This window comes from Penicillium robsamsonii (assembly GCF_028829455.1).
Source record: "Penicillium robsamsonii strain IBT 29466 chromosome Unknown utg000005l_segment0_segment0, whole genome shotgun sequence".
Lineage (NCBI taxonomy): Eukaryota > Fungi > Ascomycota > Eurotiomycetes > Eurotiales > Aspergillaceae > Penicillium > Penicillium robsamsonii.
The window spans coordinates 215,161-229,994 of NW_026643223.1; the positions used below are offsets into that span (position 1 = coordinate 215,161).

Genomic DNA, 14,834 nt, shown 5'->3' on the forward strand with positions numbered 1-14,834 from the left:
ATTTCCGGGGATATCACAAATCCCCTTTTATTTTTCAACAGCTGCAGCCAGCCGAAAAGAGGAATCCAAGAAATACGGGATTCAAGGGCGAGGGCGAGAGAAAGACTCGGGGGGCTAGCTCTTTATTCCCCCCCAAAAAACAAAGACAACAAATCACCCAAGAGAACCCCATGTCCGGAGTGTCCAGGGAGTGCATCGTCGCTCCAATCAGCATCGTGAAACCCCTGAGGCAGCCATGGGTGTTAACCTTTGGCCATCACATCGCCTCGACAGTTCTTTGTTCTCCGTTGCCTTTTACGGCCACGCCATATCTGTAAGAACTAGGTGGGTTGAATGTTTCTTTGTTTCCCACTGGGCAGTGAAGGATCCTCGAGCCTTTTTCTAGCTACTGAATATCCGTGTGTCGCACTTAATCTTTTACATCTCCCCCTCAACTATCTCCCCGGCCTCCCCGAAAAAAAACCCCCCGGTTTAACTTGGGATGACTATGGAGTTTGGCAACCAAAGAGTCGCTAGGAAGCGTGAGATCCGAACCCGAGCCCCGACAGCCTGTCAGACCTGTCGGCTGCGCAAGACACGATGTGACAATACCAGGCCGATCTGTAGCTACTGCGCCGTGCAGGGGGTGGAGTGCAACTATCCCGAAACCTCACCACAGCAGAACCAGTAAGATAACACCATCAAAGGGGGGAGACACTAAGCATTGACATTTACTCCTTAGTCTTGGGTTTGACCCTGTGAATCCGTCGAACCAAGAAGTGCTCCAACGACTGAATCATATCGCCGGTTTGCTAGAGGATATTAAGACATCCGAAGGCTCCACCTCCTCGAGTCGCTCACTCAGCTCACTCAAAGAAGGATTCTTTGAGTTAGTCGTGCAGAACACTAGCCCCGTGGCTGATTCATTGTCGGGGACTAATCCAACAAGCAGCAGCACTGCTAGTGTCGATGATCGGGGAACCGATCACGATCCCCGAATCCTTTACATGGCTAGCTCCGGGGAGAACATGCTCCGATGGCCTATCTTCAACAAGGTCATCACCGAATCCGAAAAGCATATTCGATCCTTCCTGCTCGACTCACTGGATAGTCAGCCCCGTAGTATGCAGGTACCCCGGCAAGTGGGAATCGGAAGCTTTGTCGATGAGATTCCTAGACTTTGCAGGAAGTACTTCCTGCTATGTCACCGAAGAAACCCGATAGTCGACCTAGAGAATCTAGACCGCTATGCCAAGGAGGTCACCGTCCAGGGTCTTGGATGGGATGGCCCCTCGTGTCAAGTAGTATGTCGGCTCCTTTTTTGGACTTCCACTTGGACTAAATTATCTCCCGTATAGTTGTTAGCGTGCGCTTTAGCTTCATGCACATCATCCAAGTTTGTTCCGCTGGCGGAGGACATGCCAGCGAATCTCGATGGACTCCAAGCACCACCCATGTCAGACGCCAACCTCGATCTGGCTGAGACATATTTCCACGCTGCAAAGCAGAGATTTGGCTTCTTGCATACGTCCCCAACAGACATTCAGTGCTTCCTTCTTGCTGGCAGTTACCACCGACATGCTATACGACCTCTACAGGCTTGGTTCTGTTACCAGCAGGCATCTTGCAGACTAGAAGTTCGTTTGCGGTCGCTGTGTAGAGAACGGTGGACCGCCGACGACAACTACCATAACCTGGAATCGAGACTATACTGGTCCTGTATCCAGGCAGAACAGTGAGTTTGTTTTATGTTATATTGGGCTTTTATATGATCACGAACTAAGTATTGTCCATAGTGAGATGCAGAGCGAGCTTCCTCTCTGGAATAGTGGCCTTGAAAGCATGGGTTATTCAGATCCGTTCCCCAAATTTCCTAGCAGGAATTCTTCTTCCTCATATAACCAGATGGATGAAGACCAAGATTTCTCCATCAGACCAGGCTTTGAACTAAATGGCACGGAAGAAGAGAGAGGGTGGAAATTCTACATCGGGTCTATCTGTAACCGCCGGACCACTAATGAAATAGTGTCTGACATGTGGCGTCAAGGGGAGAAGGGCTGGACCAAAGATATCCCCCATCTTTTAAGAAAGACACTGTCAGCAGAGAATGTTGTAACATCATGGTACAAGCCCCTGAAGCCGAGAACATGATGAAAATTCTCTCAACTCACCTTGCTAACTCTTTCAAAAGGTACCAAATCTCGATAGCCGGGATCCAGTCCACACAAGACAACCCAGACCTAAGGTTCTTCTTCCGCGGCCGGTATCACATGGCACTGGAGAGGATCTATCGACCAGCATTCTACCTTGCGATGCACTACAAAGGGATGCCAACATTCATCAAGAACAACCACCAAGTCTGGGTAGATGTGTTCGACCTGGCCCAAAAGGCCATTGACAACTGCGTCATATTGATCCCAAGCTACTGGTATCAGTTCCGACATGAATGGATTTGGAACGTGGTGCGCGCTAGCTTTGCCTGTGCTGTGCACATCCTTGGGGCTGTCTTATATCAGGTCGAAGCGTCAAGGGATCACAGTACATGGCAGGTGCGTATCCCGTCAAATTGGGCTCCTTTGGTGAGGCTGTCGATTCGCACATTGAGGCATTGGTCAGCGGAGTCTACTGATCTAGAGCTTATGGGGTCGATTCTTGAAAGGATGTATCAGGGCACGTGTCGGTTGGCTAATGTGCGCCCTGATATTCATCTAATTTGATGTAATGTTGAATGCTACGTATTGGGGAGAGATATTGAAAGGTATACATATAGGGGGTTTATGAGCTCACGCGTCCACATATGAGATCTATGCTTTGATGCTTTCAAAATATTTAACTGATAAAGCATCAACATCCTAACATATTAAATCAATACATATGTATATTAACAACATAAACATCCAAATAACCCATACTAGTATACTCCGAGATCCGCCCCACCAGAACTTTTTCCTCACTTCACATTCCTTTCTACCTTCCACCCTTCCACCTATTCAACTCTCCAACTCACTCACAATGGAAGAATACAAACCACCAGCTCTTCCCTCCCCCTTTAACAATACCACACCACCACCAACCCTCCTCACCCAAGGCGCCGAAGCTCACCTATACAAAACCACCTCCCTCAACCCCTCCATCCCCGCCGCGCTCAAGATCCGCCCATCAAAACCCTACCGTCACCCAATTCTGGACCGCCGACTGACCCGTCAACGGATAATCTCAGAAGCACGATGCCTCGCTAAACTCGTACGGGAGGGCGTGAGCGTTCCCGCCCTCCTAGCCCTGGACTGGGAAGGACACGGCGGCGAAGAAGGCGGGTGGGGCGGCGCCTGGCTAATGATGGAGTGGATTGACGGGCCGGTGATTCGGGTAGTTCTCGAGCAGTGGGAAGCATGGATGAAGCAGAATGCAGGATCACTGGGTCAGTCGCAGGTCGAAAACGAAGAGGCACGTGTGCGCGGCTTGCTGAGGAAAATGGGCGCGGCCATCGGTGTTTTGCACAAGGCCGGTGTTGTGCACGGAGACTTGACGACGAGTAATCTCATGCTGCGACCGTTTGCGGATACAAATGGTGCTGTTGATGGCACTGGATCGCCTTCCATGGAGGGGGATGTTGTGTTGATTGATTTCGGTCTTGCGTCGCAGAGCAATCAGGATGAGGACCGGGCGGTGGATTTATACGTGTTGGAACGGGCGATTGGGAGCACGCATCCGCGCTCAGAGCCTATGTTTGAGGAGCTGATTATGGGATACCGGAATAGCTACAAGGGGGCACCGTCTGCGCTCAAGAGGCTTGAGGATGTGCGCTTGAGAGGGCGGAAGAGAAGCATGCTTGGTTAAGCCAGTCTCATTTGATCTCGGAGATGGATACGACCCGTCCACACCAGCTATGATTGATTTTAAAGCAAAAAAACAAAAAAAAAAAAAAAAAAGAAACGCCACGCTTTGTCACGACATATATCCTTATTGATGACGCGAAGAAGAAGAAGAAGAAGAAGAAGAAGAAGAAGAAGAAGAGAAAAGAAGCATTCATGATCGGTCCTTGAGACACGAGCCGACATCAGCCGATGCGAAATACCCTTTGTTCTCGACTACTCCGCGATCCTTGACGACTGCCGTGTACTTGACCACCCACTGCGGCTCGATATCTCCCTGGATGCCATCGTTGGCATCGGGCGACGAAGCCAAGATCCCCGCACCACTCTTCTCCGCAGGACTAAGCAATTCCCGCGTTGTGCCGACAGGAAGAATATCATGGCAATCGTTATGGGTGAGAAGTTGGATCTGCTCCTGCTTCGCATAGAGAATCAAATGTTTAGGAACGACACAGCAATCCTTAAGATTGATCTGATCGACCGAGGGCTTGACCTTGGTATGCGGCAGGAACCGGGCCAAACGTTCGCTGCCGAATTCCGCGACGCCCAGCTGGGCGATCACGCCCTGCTCGTGCAGCGACTCCAGCACCTGCCATGTCTGCACCAAGCTGTCGAAGTCGTCTGGCTCACCATTGCTCATCTCATTACCTTCGTCTTCGCTGTCGTCGTCTGCATCGAACAGGATCCCCGGGAACGAGACGATCAGTAGATCAATAGACTTGACGTGTAGTTCCTTCAATACTAGATCAATTGCCTCTCTGGTGTGTGCGCACCGCCTTGATACCGGGATTCCTGGCAGGTAGAATAGTTTCACTGTGATATCGTATTGGTCGCGTTCTTCTGACAGGCCCGGGTGTGAAAAGTCAATCGCGGGGATATAGAGGGCGTCTTCAGTCTGTAGCGTCCATGAGGGCGGATGCGACACGGCTTGACCATTTGCGGTGCCGTTGGCCGGTGACAGTTCGATCTGTTGCGAGGCAAGGAAGTTCGATCGGAGCGAGTTGATTAGCTCAACGTTTGATTTTTGTGTCAGAGGCTGGCGAATGACGGATTGACGCCCAGCTTGCATAATATTCCTGCGAGGGATGAGTGACTTTTGATCGAGGCGCCAGAATAACACCACTTACGAACTGGATAGAATCAACTTCATGATGAATGGAATAGAATAAATGAGATCTTAGATATAGAGGTATTGAGATCTAAAGGAAGAAACAAAAGAGAGAAAGTCGCAATTTCACCCCGCGGATAGCCCCTCCCCGGCCTCCTACGGGGCCTGACAAATCCAACGTTCCTCCGGTCTCTACCCATCTCTCATCAACCATCTTCAATCCTCATCAACAGTCGGATCCCAATCTGTGGGAGAATATTCTCCTGTATCAAGCAACTTCATATCCTCATCCGCCAACTCAAAGTCAAAGACATCGGCATTTTCGCGAATGCGCTTGGGCGTAGTAGACTTGGGTAGAGGCACAAATCCCTAACAGACCATTAGCATCCTGACTATTTTATCGTTTACGTCGAACAAAATCGACCCTACCATTTGCAAACTCCACCGAATCATCACCTGCGCCGGCGTCTTCCCATACTTCTTTCCGATCGACAGCAATACAGGCTCCGTCAACCGACTCCCATGCGCAAGAGGCGAGTACGCCTCAACCACAATCTTTCTCTTCTGCAACCATTCCACGATATCCGAATGATCCAGCCACGGGTGCAACTCGTACTGACCGACATCGATCTGGCCACCCCCACCACCCTGGATGTAAGCCTCCAGTTCTTCGAGGTGGTGGATACCGTAATTGGATACCCCGATGGATTTCACTTTGCCAGCTTTCTGGGCTTCGACTAGTGCATCCCAGGAACCTAGACGGGCTTTTTTGCCGCCGTAGGGGGCATGGATTAGAATACTGTTAGGTCCACCGGTTAGACTGTATCCATTTCTATAGGGTATCATGGGATTACAGGTCAAAGTATTCCTGTGCTGCTTCTCGTAGACTGGAATCAATAGCTCGCTTGGTAGACTCGTAGCCCATTGCTTCCGGCGGGATCTTGGTCGTAAAGAAGATCTGCGATCGATCCAGTCCGGAGTTCAGAATTGCCTTTCCGCAGGGCTTCTCGTTGCGGTACATGATCGCCGAGTCGACCTGAGATCTCTTGTTTAGTGTCATCTTACCATCTTTCTGGGTGGACGTACATGACGGAATCCAACGTTCAGAGCTTCGGAAGTGGCCTTCTCGGTCGCAGATGAGGGGCTAGTAATGGTTAGGGGATTTAAGACGAGGGATCGATTCCAACATACATCATATACACCTATTCTCAGGTCATACAGTGTCAGCTCTGCTCTTGAAATTCATATACGTGTTTGCGGGATAACTGACCCCATATCCCAGAACTGGGATCTCATGTCCTGACTGTAGTCGATGCTTTTATTGGAGAGTAAGCTTTGCCATGTTGGAATTGAAGAAAAGAAACAAATCCAACGGCCGTTTGAGAAAAGATGAGATCATAGTGGGGTGCGACGTCGGAGAATCGTCCGAGCTCTATAAAATCATAGCAATTCGGATATGTCTATAATACTATCCTGCTATATGAATCGGATAAAAAAATGTAATTGTAACTCTGATGCTCCTATTGATTAAAATTCTATCCCTGAACCAACGTTACTCCAAGGATCCCAAAAACTCCCAACTCAGCTTCAAGCTCTTCGACTAATCGCACAGCTCTACCGCAATGAGCGAGTTCACTCCATGCGGTATTGATAAGATGTGGCCATGAGAGATATGCTATCATTAAATGGCTTGCAAGCGACCAAGAGACGACCTATGAACAATATGCTTGGGTGACAATCCGAGTAGACTTCCAATTGTGAGCTCCACAATTCCTCTGTGAGTATTTTGTCCATTCCAGGCTTCTCGGGACGGAAAAAGCCTCTCAGCATTGCCTTTGTTGACTTCGCCTTTTATCAATTAGGGATGGTAATTAGGGATGGCAATTCGGACTTAGAAGTCATCATTCTCAATAGCTTTCATATTATCTGTTGAAATGTAGAAATAAACCAAGGAGATAGTAATATAGGATGTTAACGTTGACATGCCAGGTTACCAATTTATATACCCTTTCACTATACTAGAGATGTAAGCAACCACCCCAGTAGTTCGAACTGGCGGTATAGAGGCTTTCACATCGTCCATATACCACGCCAAATCACCTGCTCCATGCTGGTCACGCACACTTTCACCGTTTCCTAGGAATCGGAAGCGGTTCTTGGAGCGGTATTCAATATTGAAATGCTCCCCTCCAATGTTTTCAAGGCAGTCCTTGAAGTGCAAAACCGAGCCCGGATATACCCCGGTGACATGGCCGGAGCTTTTTCCGTTCTTGTACCAGCTCTTACAGTTATCCGACCAGACCATACGCTTGAGGAACTCTTGACAGTAAACATTGTAGTCTTCCATGGCTTCTTTCTTGACATCAATTGACCTGTGGGGATTATGTTAGTCAAACGCCGGACCCATCAAGACCATAATGACTCACTTGATATCCTCCGTAGCGATCTTCTTGGCCCAGCGAAGAATGTAATCGCATGTCCAGGAGACTTGCGTCAGAAGCGAGCCATGGGAGACAGGGCAATTGGGCCCGTTGAAGATAAAATAGTTGGGCATTGTGTCCACTTGGACCGCAAAGAAAGCCTCGGGGTTATATTTCCATCGCTCTTCCAATGTGGCTCCATGGCGACCAACCATCTTCCAAGGTGGAATAAAGGATGTGTCAAATCCGGTGGCGCAGACTATCACGTCAAATTGTTGCTCATCACCGGTGACCGTTTTGATACCCAGTTCTGTGATACGCTCAATAGGATCGAATGTGAGAGTTGCGTTGTCGTTGGTAAATGCCTCCAGATATCCACTCCCTGGTGTCAAGCGACGGCAGCCAGGACTGAACTCGAGAGAAAGCATCTTCGACACAAGTTCTCGGTCAGGGTATCCTTTCATTTGCTCCGTCATCTGCTGCCGGCATATCTCTTCCAATCCCACTTGCATCGGGTGACCTTTATACATTCCATAAAAGAATGCATTGACACTTTACTCAAGATTGGCTTAGTTCTGACGACCTCTTGATTGGTGGGGGTGTTGAACTTACCTGGCTTCTAACTCTCTTCGGTACTTGAAATGAGCCTCGCTATCTTCCGCAAAGTGTGCTTTCTCCTCTTCTGTGTAGGGAAAATTATTCCCATCTTTGGTCTTATCCGCGCAAAAGTTGACAGAAAGCCAGGTCGGATTGCGCACAAAGTTGACAAGCTGAGCGACCTTCGGCTGCATTGCACTCACGCATTGAATTCCGGAGGAGCCATTGCCAATGACTGCAACACGTTTGTTTGACCAGTCGTAGGTGTTATCCCTGAGGATGACTCGTTAATAATTATTGTCTAGGAGTGTGTGGACGTTGGCTCACCAGGTCGAAGTGTGAAGCAATTTGCCCTTGAAACTCGAGAGTCCCTCAATGTCAGGCCAGTTGGTTTTGCTAGTTGGAAGATCACCGTTAACAAGAGAAACCAAGGAAGAGGGGGTAAGTGATCCTCACTTCAAAAAGCCGGACGCATTGACCAAAATATCGGCTTCGTCATGTATGATTGTGCCAGCTTGGTCCACCACCACTTTCCACTTTCCCAACTCATCATCCCACGCAGCCTCAGTAACACGGCTGTTGAACTGGATGTCTTTGTCCAAATTCCATTTCTTTGTCGCTCGTTGAATATAGTCCCCAATCTCATGACCGGGTGCATAGAAATGGGACCAGTTTGGATTAGGCTCGAATGAAAACGTGTATGCATCTAAGTGGATGTCAATTTTGGTTGGCAAAGAGGCACCCAAAAAAACTTACGAGCCGGAATATCACTGGATAGGTCAGATCAGCTAGTCATATTTAGACGCACAGATTATGTTGTACTCACCAAGCTACACCTGGATAGGTGTTCTCGAACCATGTTCCGCCGACCTGAGGATTCTTCTCGTAGATCTTCAATTGGACGACATCGCCGAGCTGCAGTTCATGATCAATCTTGTGGGCAAGGGTCAGCCCCGAGTAACCAGCGCCAATACAGATTATCCTTAGTTTGCGTCGCGCATAAACTGGTTGGTCGGTACAAGGGATCCAGTTAGGAGGGGTCTCGCCGTTAGCAACGCGAGTAGCAGGTGTTTGGAGAGACTCTGAACCACTTGGCAACCCATTGGGAATGTGAGACATGTTGAGGGGTTTGGGGGGCAGTTTACGCAGTAAACTGTTCCTCTTATAACGCTACGATGCGGAAAATACGGTAGAATCGGAAGGCAGTAAGCGAGGGAGCGATTAAGTTTTCCTTTAAGAGGGGTATACGGCATAGAAAGGGCCTAGGTCTTACGCTATGGGTTTAGTTATATGTGATAGTGTGAAGGAGTACATAAGTAGTTAAGTAGGCAAGTAGATTCTCTGGGGACTCCCGTCTCCGCACCGCCGAGCTAAATCCGCCGGGCAGAACCGCTCGTATCGCCCAGGGGGGCCCAGTGCTCGGCGTGCATGCTCCCCTGCCAACTAGTCCATCTACTGGCTCCATAATTCTGCTAATGTGATAGATCACAACGGCACATAGCGCCTATCAAATCAGGCTTCGAAGAATACAGTCAGCATTGGCTCGTATTCCGCTATCACATGCTTCCCCCCCATTTAGGTGCATATTTGCCTATCTCATTCCCAAATTGCCACATGTGGCCTCTATTTTAAATCGTAGTATACACAAAATGTAAATGTAGTCCGTCTCAATCCGCCTTAGATCTTCGTAAAGCTGACTCTTCGGGGCCTTTATGGTACTTGAAGGGTAGATCAGCTTTTTTTGCCTGTTTTGTACTTGGCCCATGTCACATCCACGTCTTGTTGGACGGTGATACAACCTCGCTCCACGTCCTGGTGTACACTCGCAGCCTCGTCCCCCAGCGACCGAGTGGCATTGATATCGTTCATTAATTGGACCTCATCCACACAACCAAAGTCATTGATACTGAATAATGAGTCCTTGGTTGGCTTTTTTACTCGAGGTTTCCGGAGCCAGGTCGCTGTCTCAGATGACTGTTCCGCGCTTGGATCGGTACTGCGATTCTTTGACGAGCGCGTCCGAACTCTGGACCACCACCGACGAAAGAAAGGCCCAAACGTAGGGAGGCATGCACAGATAATCCCAACAAAGGGTTCAACGGACGACCAAATAAAGACAGGCGCGATAGTCCATGTCGCATCTGTTCCCTGGGTGTTCTCCCGAAGCGAGATGATCCGGCAAATACTTGCGGCGCAAACACTGAAATCAATTAGCCAGGATCAATCTCATAGGAGGCCCGGGGACCAGAGGCACATACAAACTTCCTAAGAGCAAGATACCCACGACCGCGACCTTCTGCGATAATGGCATCTGCAACTTGTAAATTGTGGGCATCGGCATGCACAGTATTATCACATCGATCAACATGGCACCAATTCCATTGCCGAAAAAGAATGAGGGCACATCGATGCATACACCAATGGCTGTTGGATCTGCGTAGACCAGCCAGAAATATGGCAGTGGTCGACAGGCCACTGCAGCGGTGACGATAATGGTGATCCAATACCCAATGACCAAAAACATACAGAAGCCCATAGACCAGCGAAAGTTGAAGATACGGCCGTAAAAGAAGATGATTGAGGCTTTGGTGCAGGTGACGGCTGTAGCGTAAATCATGACATAGGCGAGAAGTATCTAAATGTTTAGTCAACGTCTATCCCAAGCATCTCGCTCAGTGTTTCTCTTACTTTCCAAACAGTAATAAACTCTCCTTTTGTCAAGGATTGCAAATGATAGCCAAGGCCATAAGGAATGCCTAGACAGTCTGGTGTAAGTGCTGTACTCATCAATTGGCTATGTCGCGCCTCATTCTTTATTTATTTTTTGACTCACTTATGAAGCAGGATATTGCTGTTCCCCAAGAGAATATAAGACCTGCAATGATGAGGTAGTCATCGATAGCTAATTTCCTAGCCTCTTTGGTCTTCATTGGTGCAATTATTCGCAATATAACTGCAATAGTCGCGAGTGTCGCTACAGGAATCACTGCTCCCAACAAGCTGCCGGTCTGGTTATCTGTGAGATCTAGCCCAGGCGGTGCTGGACCAAAGTCACCTGTGGCAGTCTCGCTAGGCATTTTGGCGGTCCTGCGGTAGAGGAAAGAGAATAACAAAGTAATGAGACGACTCCACTGGTCTGAAGATGCAGTACCTGGCAGTGCGGGACCACTTTATATATATTCTGATTTCGAGAAAAAAAAATGACCTTATATTCTTTAGAGAAGACTCTTCAGGGTCCAGGGGTCTGGTTTTAACCTATCTAAGATGCTAGAACTCGTAATGATCCGCGTACATGAAAACGAGGGATCTCATGTGATTAGTCAATGTGAGTTGGTGTGTTCCATACCGGGTATAGGAGTGTGAGTACTCCGCATCGAAGCCACCATTCAAATAGAAAACAAAAACGGACATACAGGGGTCTGAGTTCGAGCAATGGCTTTGTTGATGCGACACTTCATACGGAATAACGATCCTTCGATCCGGTACGATCTTGGATAACGCCCCGGGGCCCCACAACCCGTCCGTTTGACAGGTCGGGATGTGCCGTTCTCTTCCACGGTACAGTACAAATCTACCATGTTTCAGTGAGCGGTTGTGCCCTAGACCCGTGGACTCGGCTTTAACATAACCAAGTGTTTCACCCTCGTCAGGGCACCCCTACTACTCACATCCGTTTAGAGCTCAAGTAGCCAGTTTAAAGGTGACCAAGCACAATGGTAACTCACAAATAAGTATGTATACTTTCACGCTATCATTTGAGCTATTGGCAATACCTTATATCTATCTCATCAAAAGACATGGAATGTGAGTTTAAAAAAAAAGAGCTATCACTCCATTGACCTATCTGGTTTCTCTTTTCCTTCCAAGATTTCATTTGTTGGGATTATGATTAATCCGCTCACCCCCATCAGCCATATCAGCCTCAACCGAGGATTTTTGTTGTGACACATCATCTATCCCGGTGCCTTGGTGCCTAGTTTATCGGACTTCCATTTGGTTAACTAACTAAACTGTTAGTTGGCTGAATTCTGTTTGTCGTGGAGATTCGAAAGTTCTTCTCTCCTCTCTTTGCTCTCTTGTAGTTTCACGACTGCAGCGAAATGTGACCGAGGTACGGGGTAGTCAAACCAAATTAAATAACATATAGATTCAAAAGATCATACTGAGATATTTCAATTTGCTTATTTCTGGTTGTGTTTCTTGATTTTGATGCATCTACGCACAAGAATGATTGACCGCTCATGCGGCCTCTGTCCTCGACATAAGGTGTTGATAATCCAATCTAACCATTTAGATCAAGATGATAGATGTTAGGGATGTTACATACGAACACTCGGATGTGTTTTCGGATGTTCTATTTGGCATGTCTTGTTGGATGTGTACGAAGGTTGTAAACCTAAACCGTGCAGAGGAATTTCTACACGATATAATCAGGATCAAGATTAGAGATATTTACATATGTAGTAAGTCACTAGTAAACCGCCAATTACCCGAGTCCCATAAAGTGCACTCTAACTACAAAAAAAATCTCTACAATAGCCTGCGTAGTAAAATAAGACCTGGTGAAACACTAGTTCTAGAGATGGGTGGATGTGCCAAGGGATTTTCAATTTTTATCCAGTGGTCGCGCCCGGCAAATTGAACAGAGGTCCGAATTTCATGTTCTACAATATGGAGTGACAGTGCGATCATTTGAACGAATGGGAGTAGTTCCGTGTTATATTCCTGCCAAACGATATGGCGTTAAATACATAACTAGTGCGAAACTTCGATCCAATAGAATCACAAAACCCCCATACAATGCTCAAGTTTATAGATCCAATACAACTCCCTCCCTTCTCTTTCATTTCCTTCCTACTGCATAGTGGCCAATAGTTCCAACACATCTCGGACAGAGCTCAAGGAGGGGATGAGTCGGGTATAACGTTCTGGTTTTCGCATGGGACAGCACATCTGGAAAGCGAAAGTTAGTTTTTCTGTTCGCATCTAAAATTTCTGAGTATTAGTAACTTACTTGGTTGCGAGTTTATGACCGCCGGACGTGAATTGATCTTCAACATAGGTGTAACAGACACCACCATAGTCTCCACTATATTCCCCTTCGGTGGTATCTCCCTGGCTCTCCCAGCTGTCAATTCTCATGTAGAACCTGAGATCAAATGTCAGTGGTCATTTTCTGGCTAAATCGAGGGAATAAGCAAACCCACCCATTCCTTTGGAATTCAAGCCGAGGAGAGCAAAGACCTTCCGAGACGCATTTCGGAGAGCCATCGTATGTAGCTTTGTCTGTTGCAGCAAATTGAACACGGAAATTACCAATTCCAGGATCATTAAATGACGCAATTGGAGGTACACCGTTTAAGTCGGTCCAGGCGCAGTCCCAGTCATCGTGCTCTTGCTTAGTCTGACCTTGACCGGCAAAGCCAGGCTCGACTTCCATGTGGCAATTGCCACCTCCCTGAGTCCGGATGTAGATTGTGCAATATGCGTCGCTATTTTCCCATGGGGCCTCTTTTGGCTTGAAAACGTTGGTAAGGATATTCGCCAGCGTACCCAAGCTCAGTCCACCAGCGGCCCCAGCAGCTTCAATAAAGGCGTAGACTCCTAGTCCAAGAATAACAGGAGAGCGTTTATTTAGCATGTGGAGCTCTGGTTCACGGGAGACAATTTCAGTAACACTGTTCGAGAGTTCATCCGCGGGCAAAGGATTCGCAGCAACAATGGCACAATACGCCATTGTGCTAAGGGGATAGAGCCATGACGACTTCATACTGAATGGCAGTTTTGATGGTCGCTTCTGTGGTCAAAAGCTTTGGTTGAGAGTATATCCTAAAAGTCGACGGAGGAAGAGCCATAATTATATATACCTTTGGTTAAATATTGATAACCAAATTCAGTAGCGTCTAGTGGGTCATCCGAGTGGATGTCACTTTCCATCTAGACCCCAAATTTTGATACTGCATAACTTGTTTGTGGGCGGGAGGAGATGAGAAATGGGGCTATTTCGTATCTCCTACGATTATCTGGGGTAAGATGTGGGCGATCTCGCCAAGCAGCTTGGGGGCGGGAGGCGATTTCGTGAGCACTATGATTAGCTAGGGTAAGAGGTGGGCGATCAGCCAAGGCCATCAACTATTATTGGAGACAATAACTCCTGAGGCGTTAGACATTTACTCATACTATACCTGCATCCATTCATCTTCGGCGAAAGCATCCATTCATCTTCGGAGAAAGCACCTAGTCCAGTACAAGGGGCCTTTCACTACTTTATTTTAACTCTATTTCGAACTACGTCATATTATACTTACCCCATCTATTCCTTCAGGGCCAACATGTATTCTTAGCATTATCCTAGTGCGGTAATAAATTATGATTATCATAGACCATGTACTGTCTAGTAGGAGTATGGAGCCAAAGACATCGCCGATCGGGGGGCAACAGCTTAAGCCACAAAATCCGTAAATGATATCATTCAAAGAATCTCCAAGACTTAGCTGAGAAATATGGTTGGTTGTTGTATCCAAAGTTGGACCTAATCTAGTCGAACACCCTACCTGGATTGATATTCCTTTCTCTCCCTTCCTTTCCCTCTTAGTTAGTAGTCAAGCCCGACCCATTTTTTTGTTTCTCTACATGATTTATGTAAGTTACGAGGAATAAGTCATGACATTTCTATGTTGTCCTCTTTTGAGGGACCTCAGGGTCTAGGTGGATATTAGAACCCGAACCAGGAGTGCGGTTTCATTGAGGTTCGGGCCGAGATCCATACCTGAGTGGGTCGATTTCGTGTGGATTCATTGCACGTGACTGCGCTGGTTTGCTTCGGTCCGTTAATATTCCGTGTAAACTATTATGTAT

The 14,834-nt window shown here is 47.6% G+C and overlaps 7 protein-coding genes across 7 annotated transcripts; 2 read left to right on the forward strand and 5 right to left on the reverse strand.

The window, feature by feature from the left end:
• Positions 1 to 487: 487 nt before the first annotated feature.
• N7447_008101 (Zn(II)2Cys6 transcription factor) lies at positions 488 to 2,696 on the forward strand (the record flags this gene model as incomplete). Its single annotated transcript, XM_057232363.1, has 5 exons — positions 488 to 666; positions 722 to 1,283; positions 1,338 to 1,714; positions 1,776 to 2,006; positions 2,171 to 2,696. 5 exons carry the CDS (start codon positions 488 to 490, stop codon positions 2,694 to 2,696), a joined length of 1,875 nt encoding a protein of 624 aa, XP_057081905.1.
• Positions 2,697 to 2,991: 295 nt separating this feature from the next.
• Positions 2,992 to 3,816, forward strand: bud32 (serine/threonine protein kinase BUD32; the record flags this gene model as incomplete). Its single annotated transcript, XM_057232364.1, has 1 exon — positions 2,992 to 3,816. One exon carries the CDS (start codon positions 2,992 to 2,994, stop codon positions 3,814 to 3,816), a length of 825 nt encoding a protein of 274 aa, XP_057081906.1.
• A 189-nt stretch (positions 3,817 to 4,005) lies between these two features.
• N7447_008103 (putative gamma-cysteine synthetase regulatory subunit) lies at positions 4,006 to 5,001 on the reverse strand (the record flags this gene model as incomplete). The annotated part of the gene is made up of 2 exons (XM_057232365.1): positions 4,006 to 4,927; positions 4,979 to 5,001. 2 exons carry the CDS (start codon positions 4,999 to 5,001, stop codon positions 4,006 to 4,008), a joined length of 945 nt encoding a protein of 314 aa, XP_057081907.1.
• A 174-nt stretch (positions 5,002 to 5,175) lies between these two features.
• Positions 5,176 to 6,255, reverse strand: N7447_008104 (aldo/keto reductase family protein; the record flags this gene model as incomplete). Its single annotated transcript, XM_057232366.1, has 5 exons — positions 5,176 to 5,328; positions 5,389 to 5,758; positions 5,814 to 5,995; positions 6,046 to 6,161; positions 6,210 to 6,255. 5 exons carry the CDS (start codon positions 6,253 to 6,255, stop codon positions 5,176 to 5,178), a joined length of 867 nt encoding a protein of 288 aa, XP_057081908.1.
• A 712-nt stretch (positions 6,256 to 6,967) lies between these two features.
• On the reverse strand, positions 6,968 to 9,095 carry N7447_008105 (flavin-containing monooxygenase; the record flags this gene model as incomplete). The annotated part of the gene is made up of 7 exons (XM_057232367.1): positions 6,968 to 7,331; positions 7,386 to 7,931; positions 7,992 to 8,249; positions 8,304 to 8,372; positions 8,433 to 8,682; positions 8,733 to 8,746; positions 8,803 to 9,095. Coding segments are annotated over 7 exons (1,794 nt in total), but the record flags the coding sequence as incomplete, so codon positions are not given.
• A 612-nt stretch (positions 9,096 to 9,707) lies between these two features.
• N7447_008106 (uncharacterized protein) lies at positions 9,708 to 11,053 on the reverse strand (the record flags this gene model as incomplete). The annotated part of the gene is made up of 4 exons (XM_057232368.1): positions 9,708 to 10,176; positions 10,235 to 10,611; positions 10,665 to 10,753; positions 10,810 to 11,053. The coding sequence occupies 4 exons, from the start codon at positions 11,051 to 11,053 to the stop codon at positions 9,708 to 9,710; spliced, it is 1,179 nt and encodes a 392-aa protein (XP_057081910.1).
• Positions 11,054 to 12,874: 1,821 nt separating this feature from the next.
• N7447_008107 (uncharacterized protein) lies at positions 12,875 to 13,746 on the reverse strand (the record flags this gene model as incomplete). The annotated part of the gene is made up of 3 exons (XM_057232369.1): positions 12,875 to 12,929; positions 12,991 to 13,125; positions 13,184 to 13,746. 3 exons carry the CDS (start codon positions 13,744 to 13,746, stop codon positions 12,875 to 12,877), a joined length of 753 nt encoding a protein of 250 aa, XP_057081911.1.
• Between the last annotated feature and the right edge of the window lie 1,088 nt (positions 13,747 to 14,834).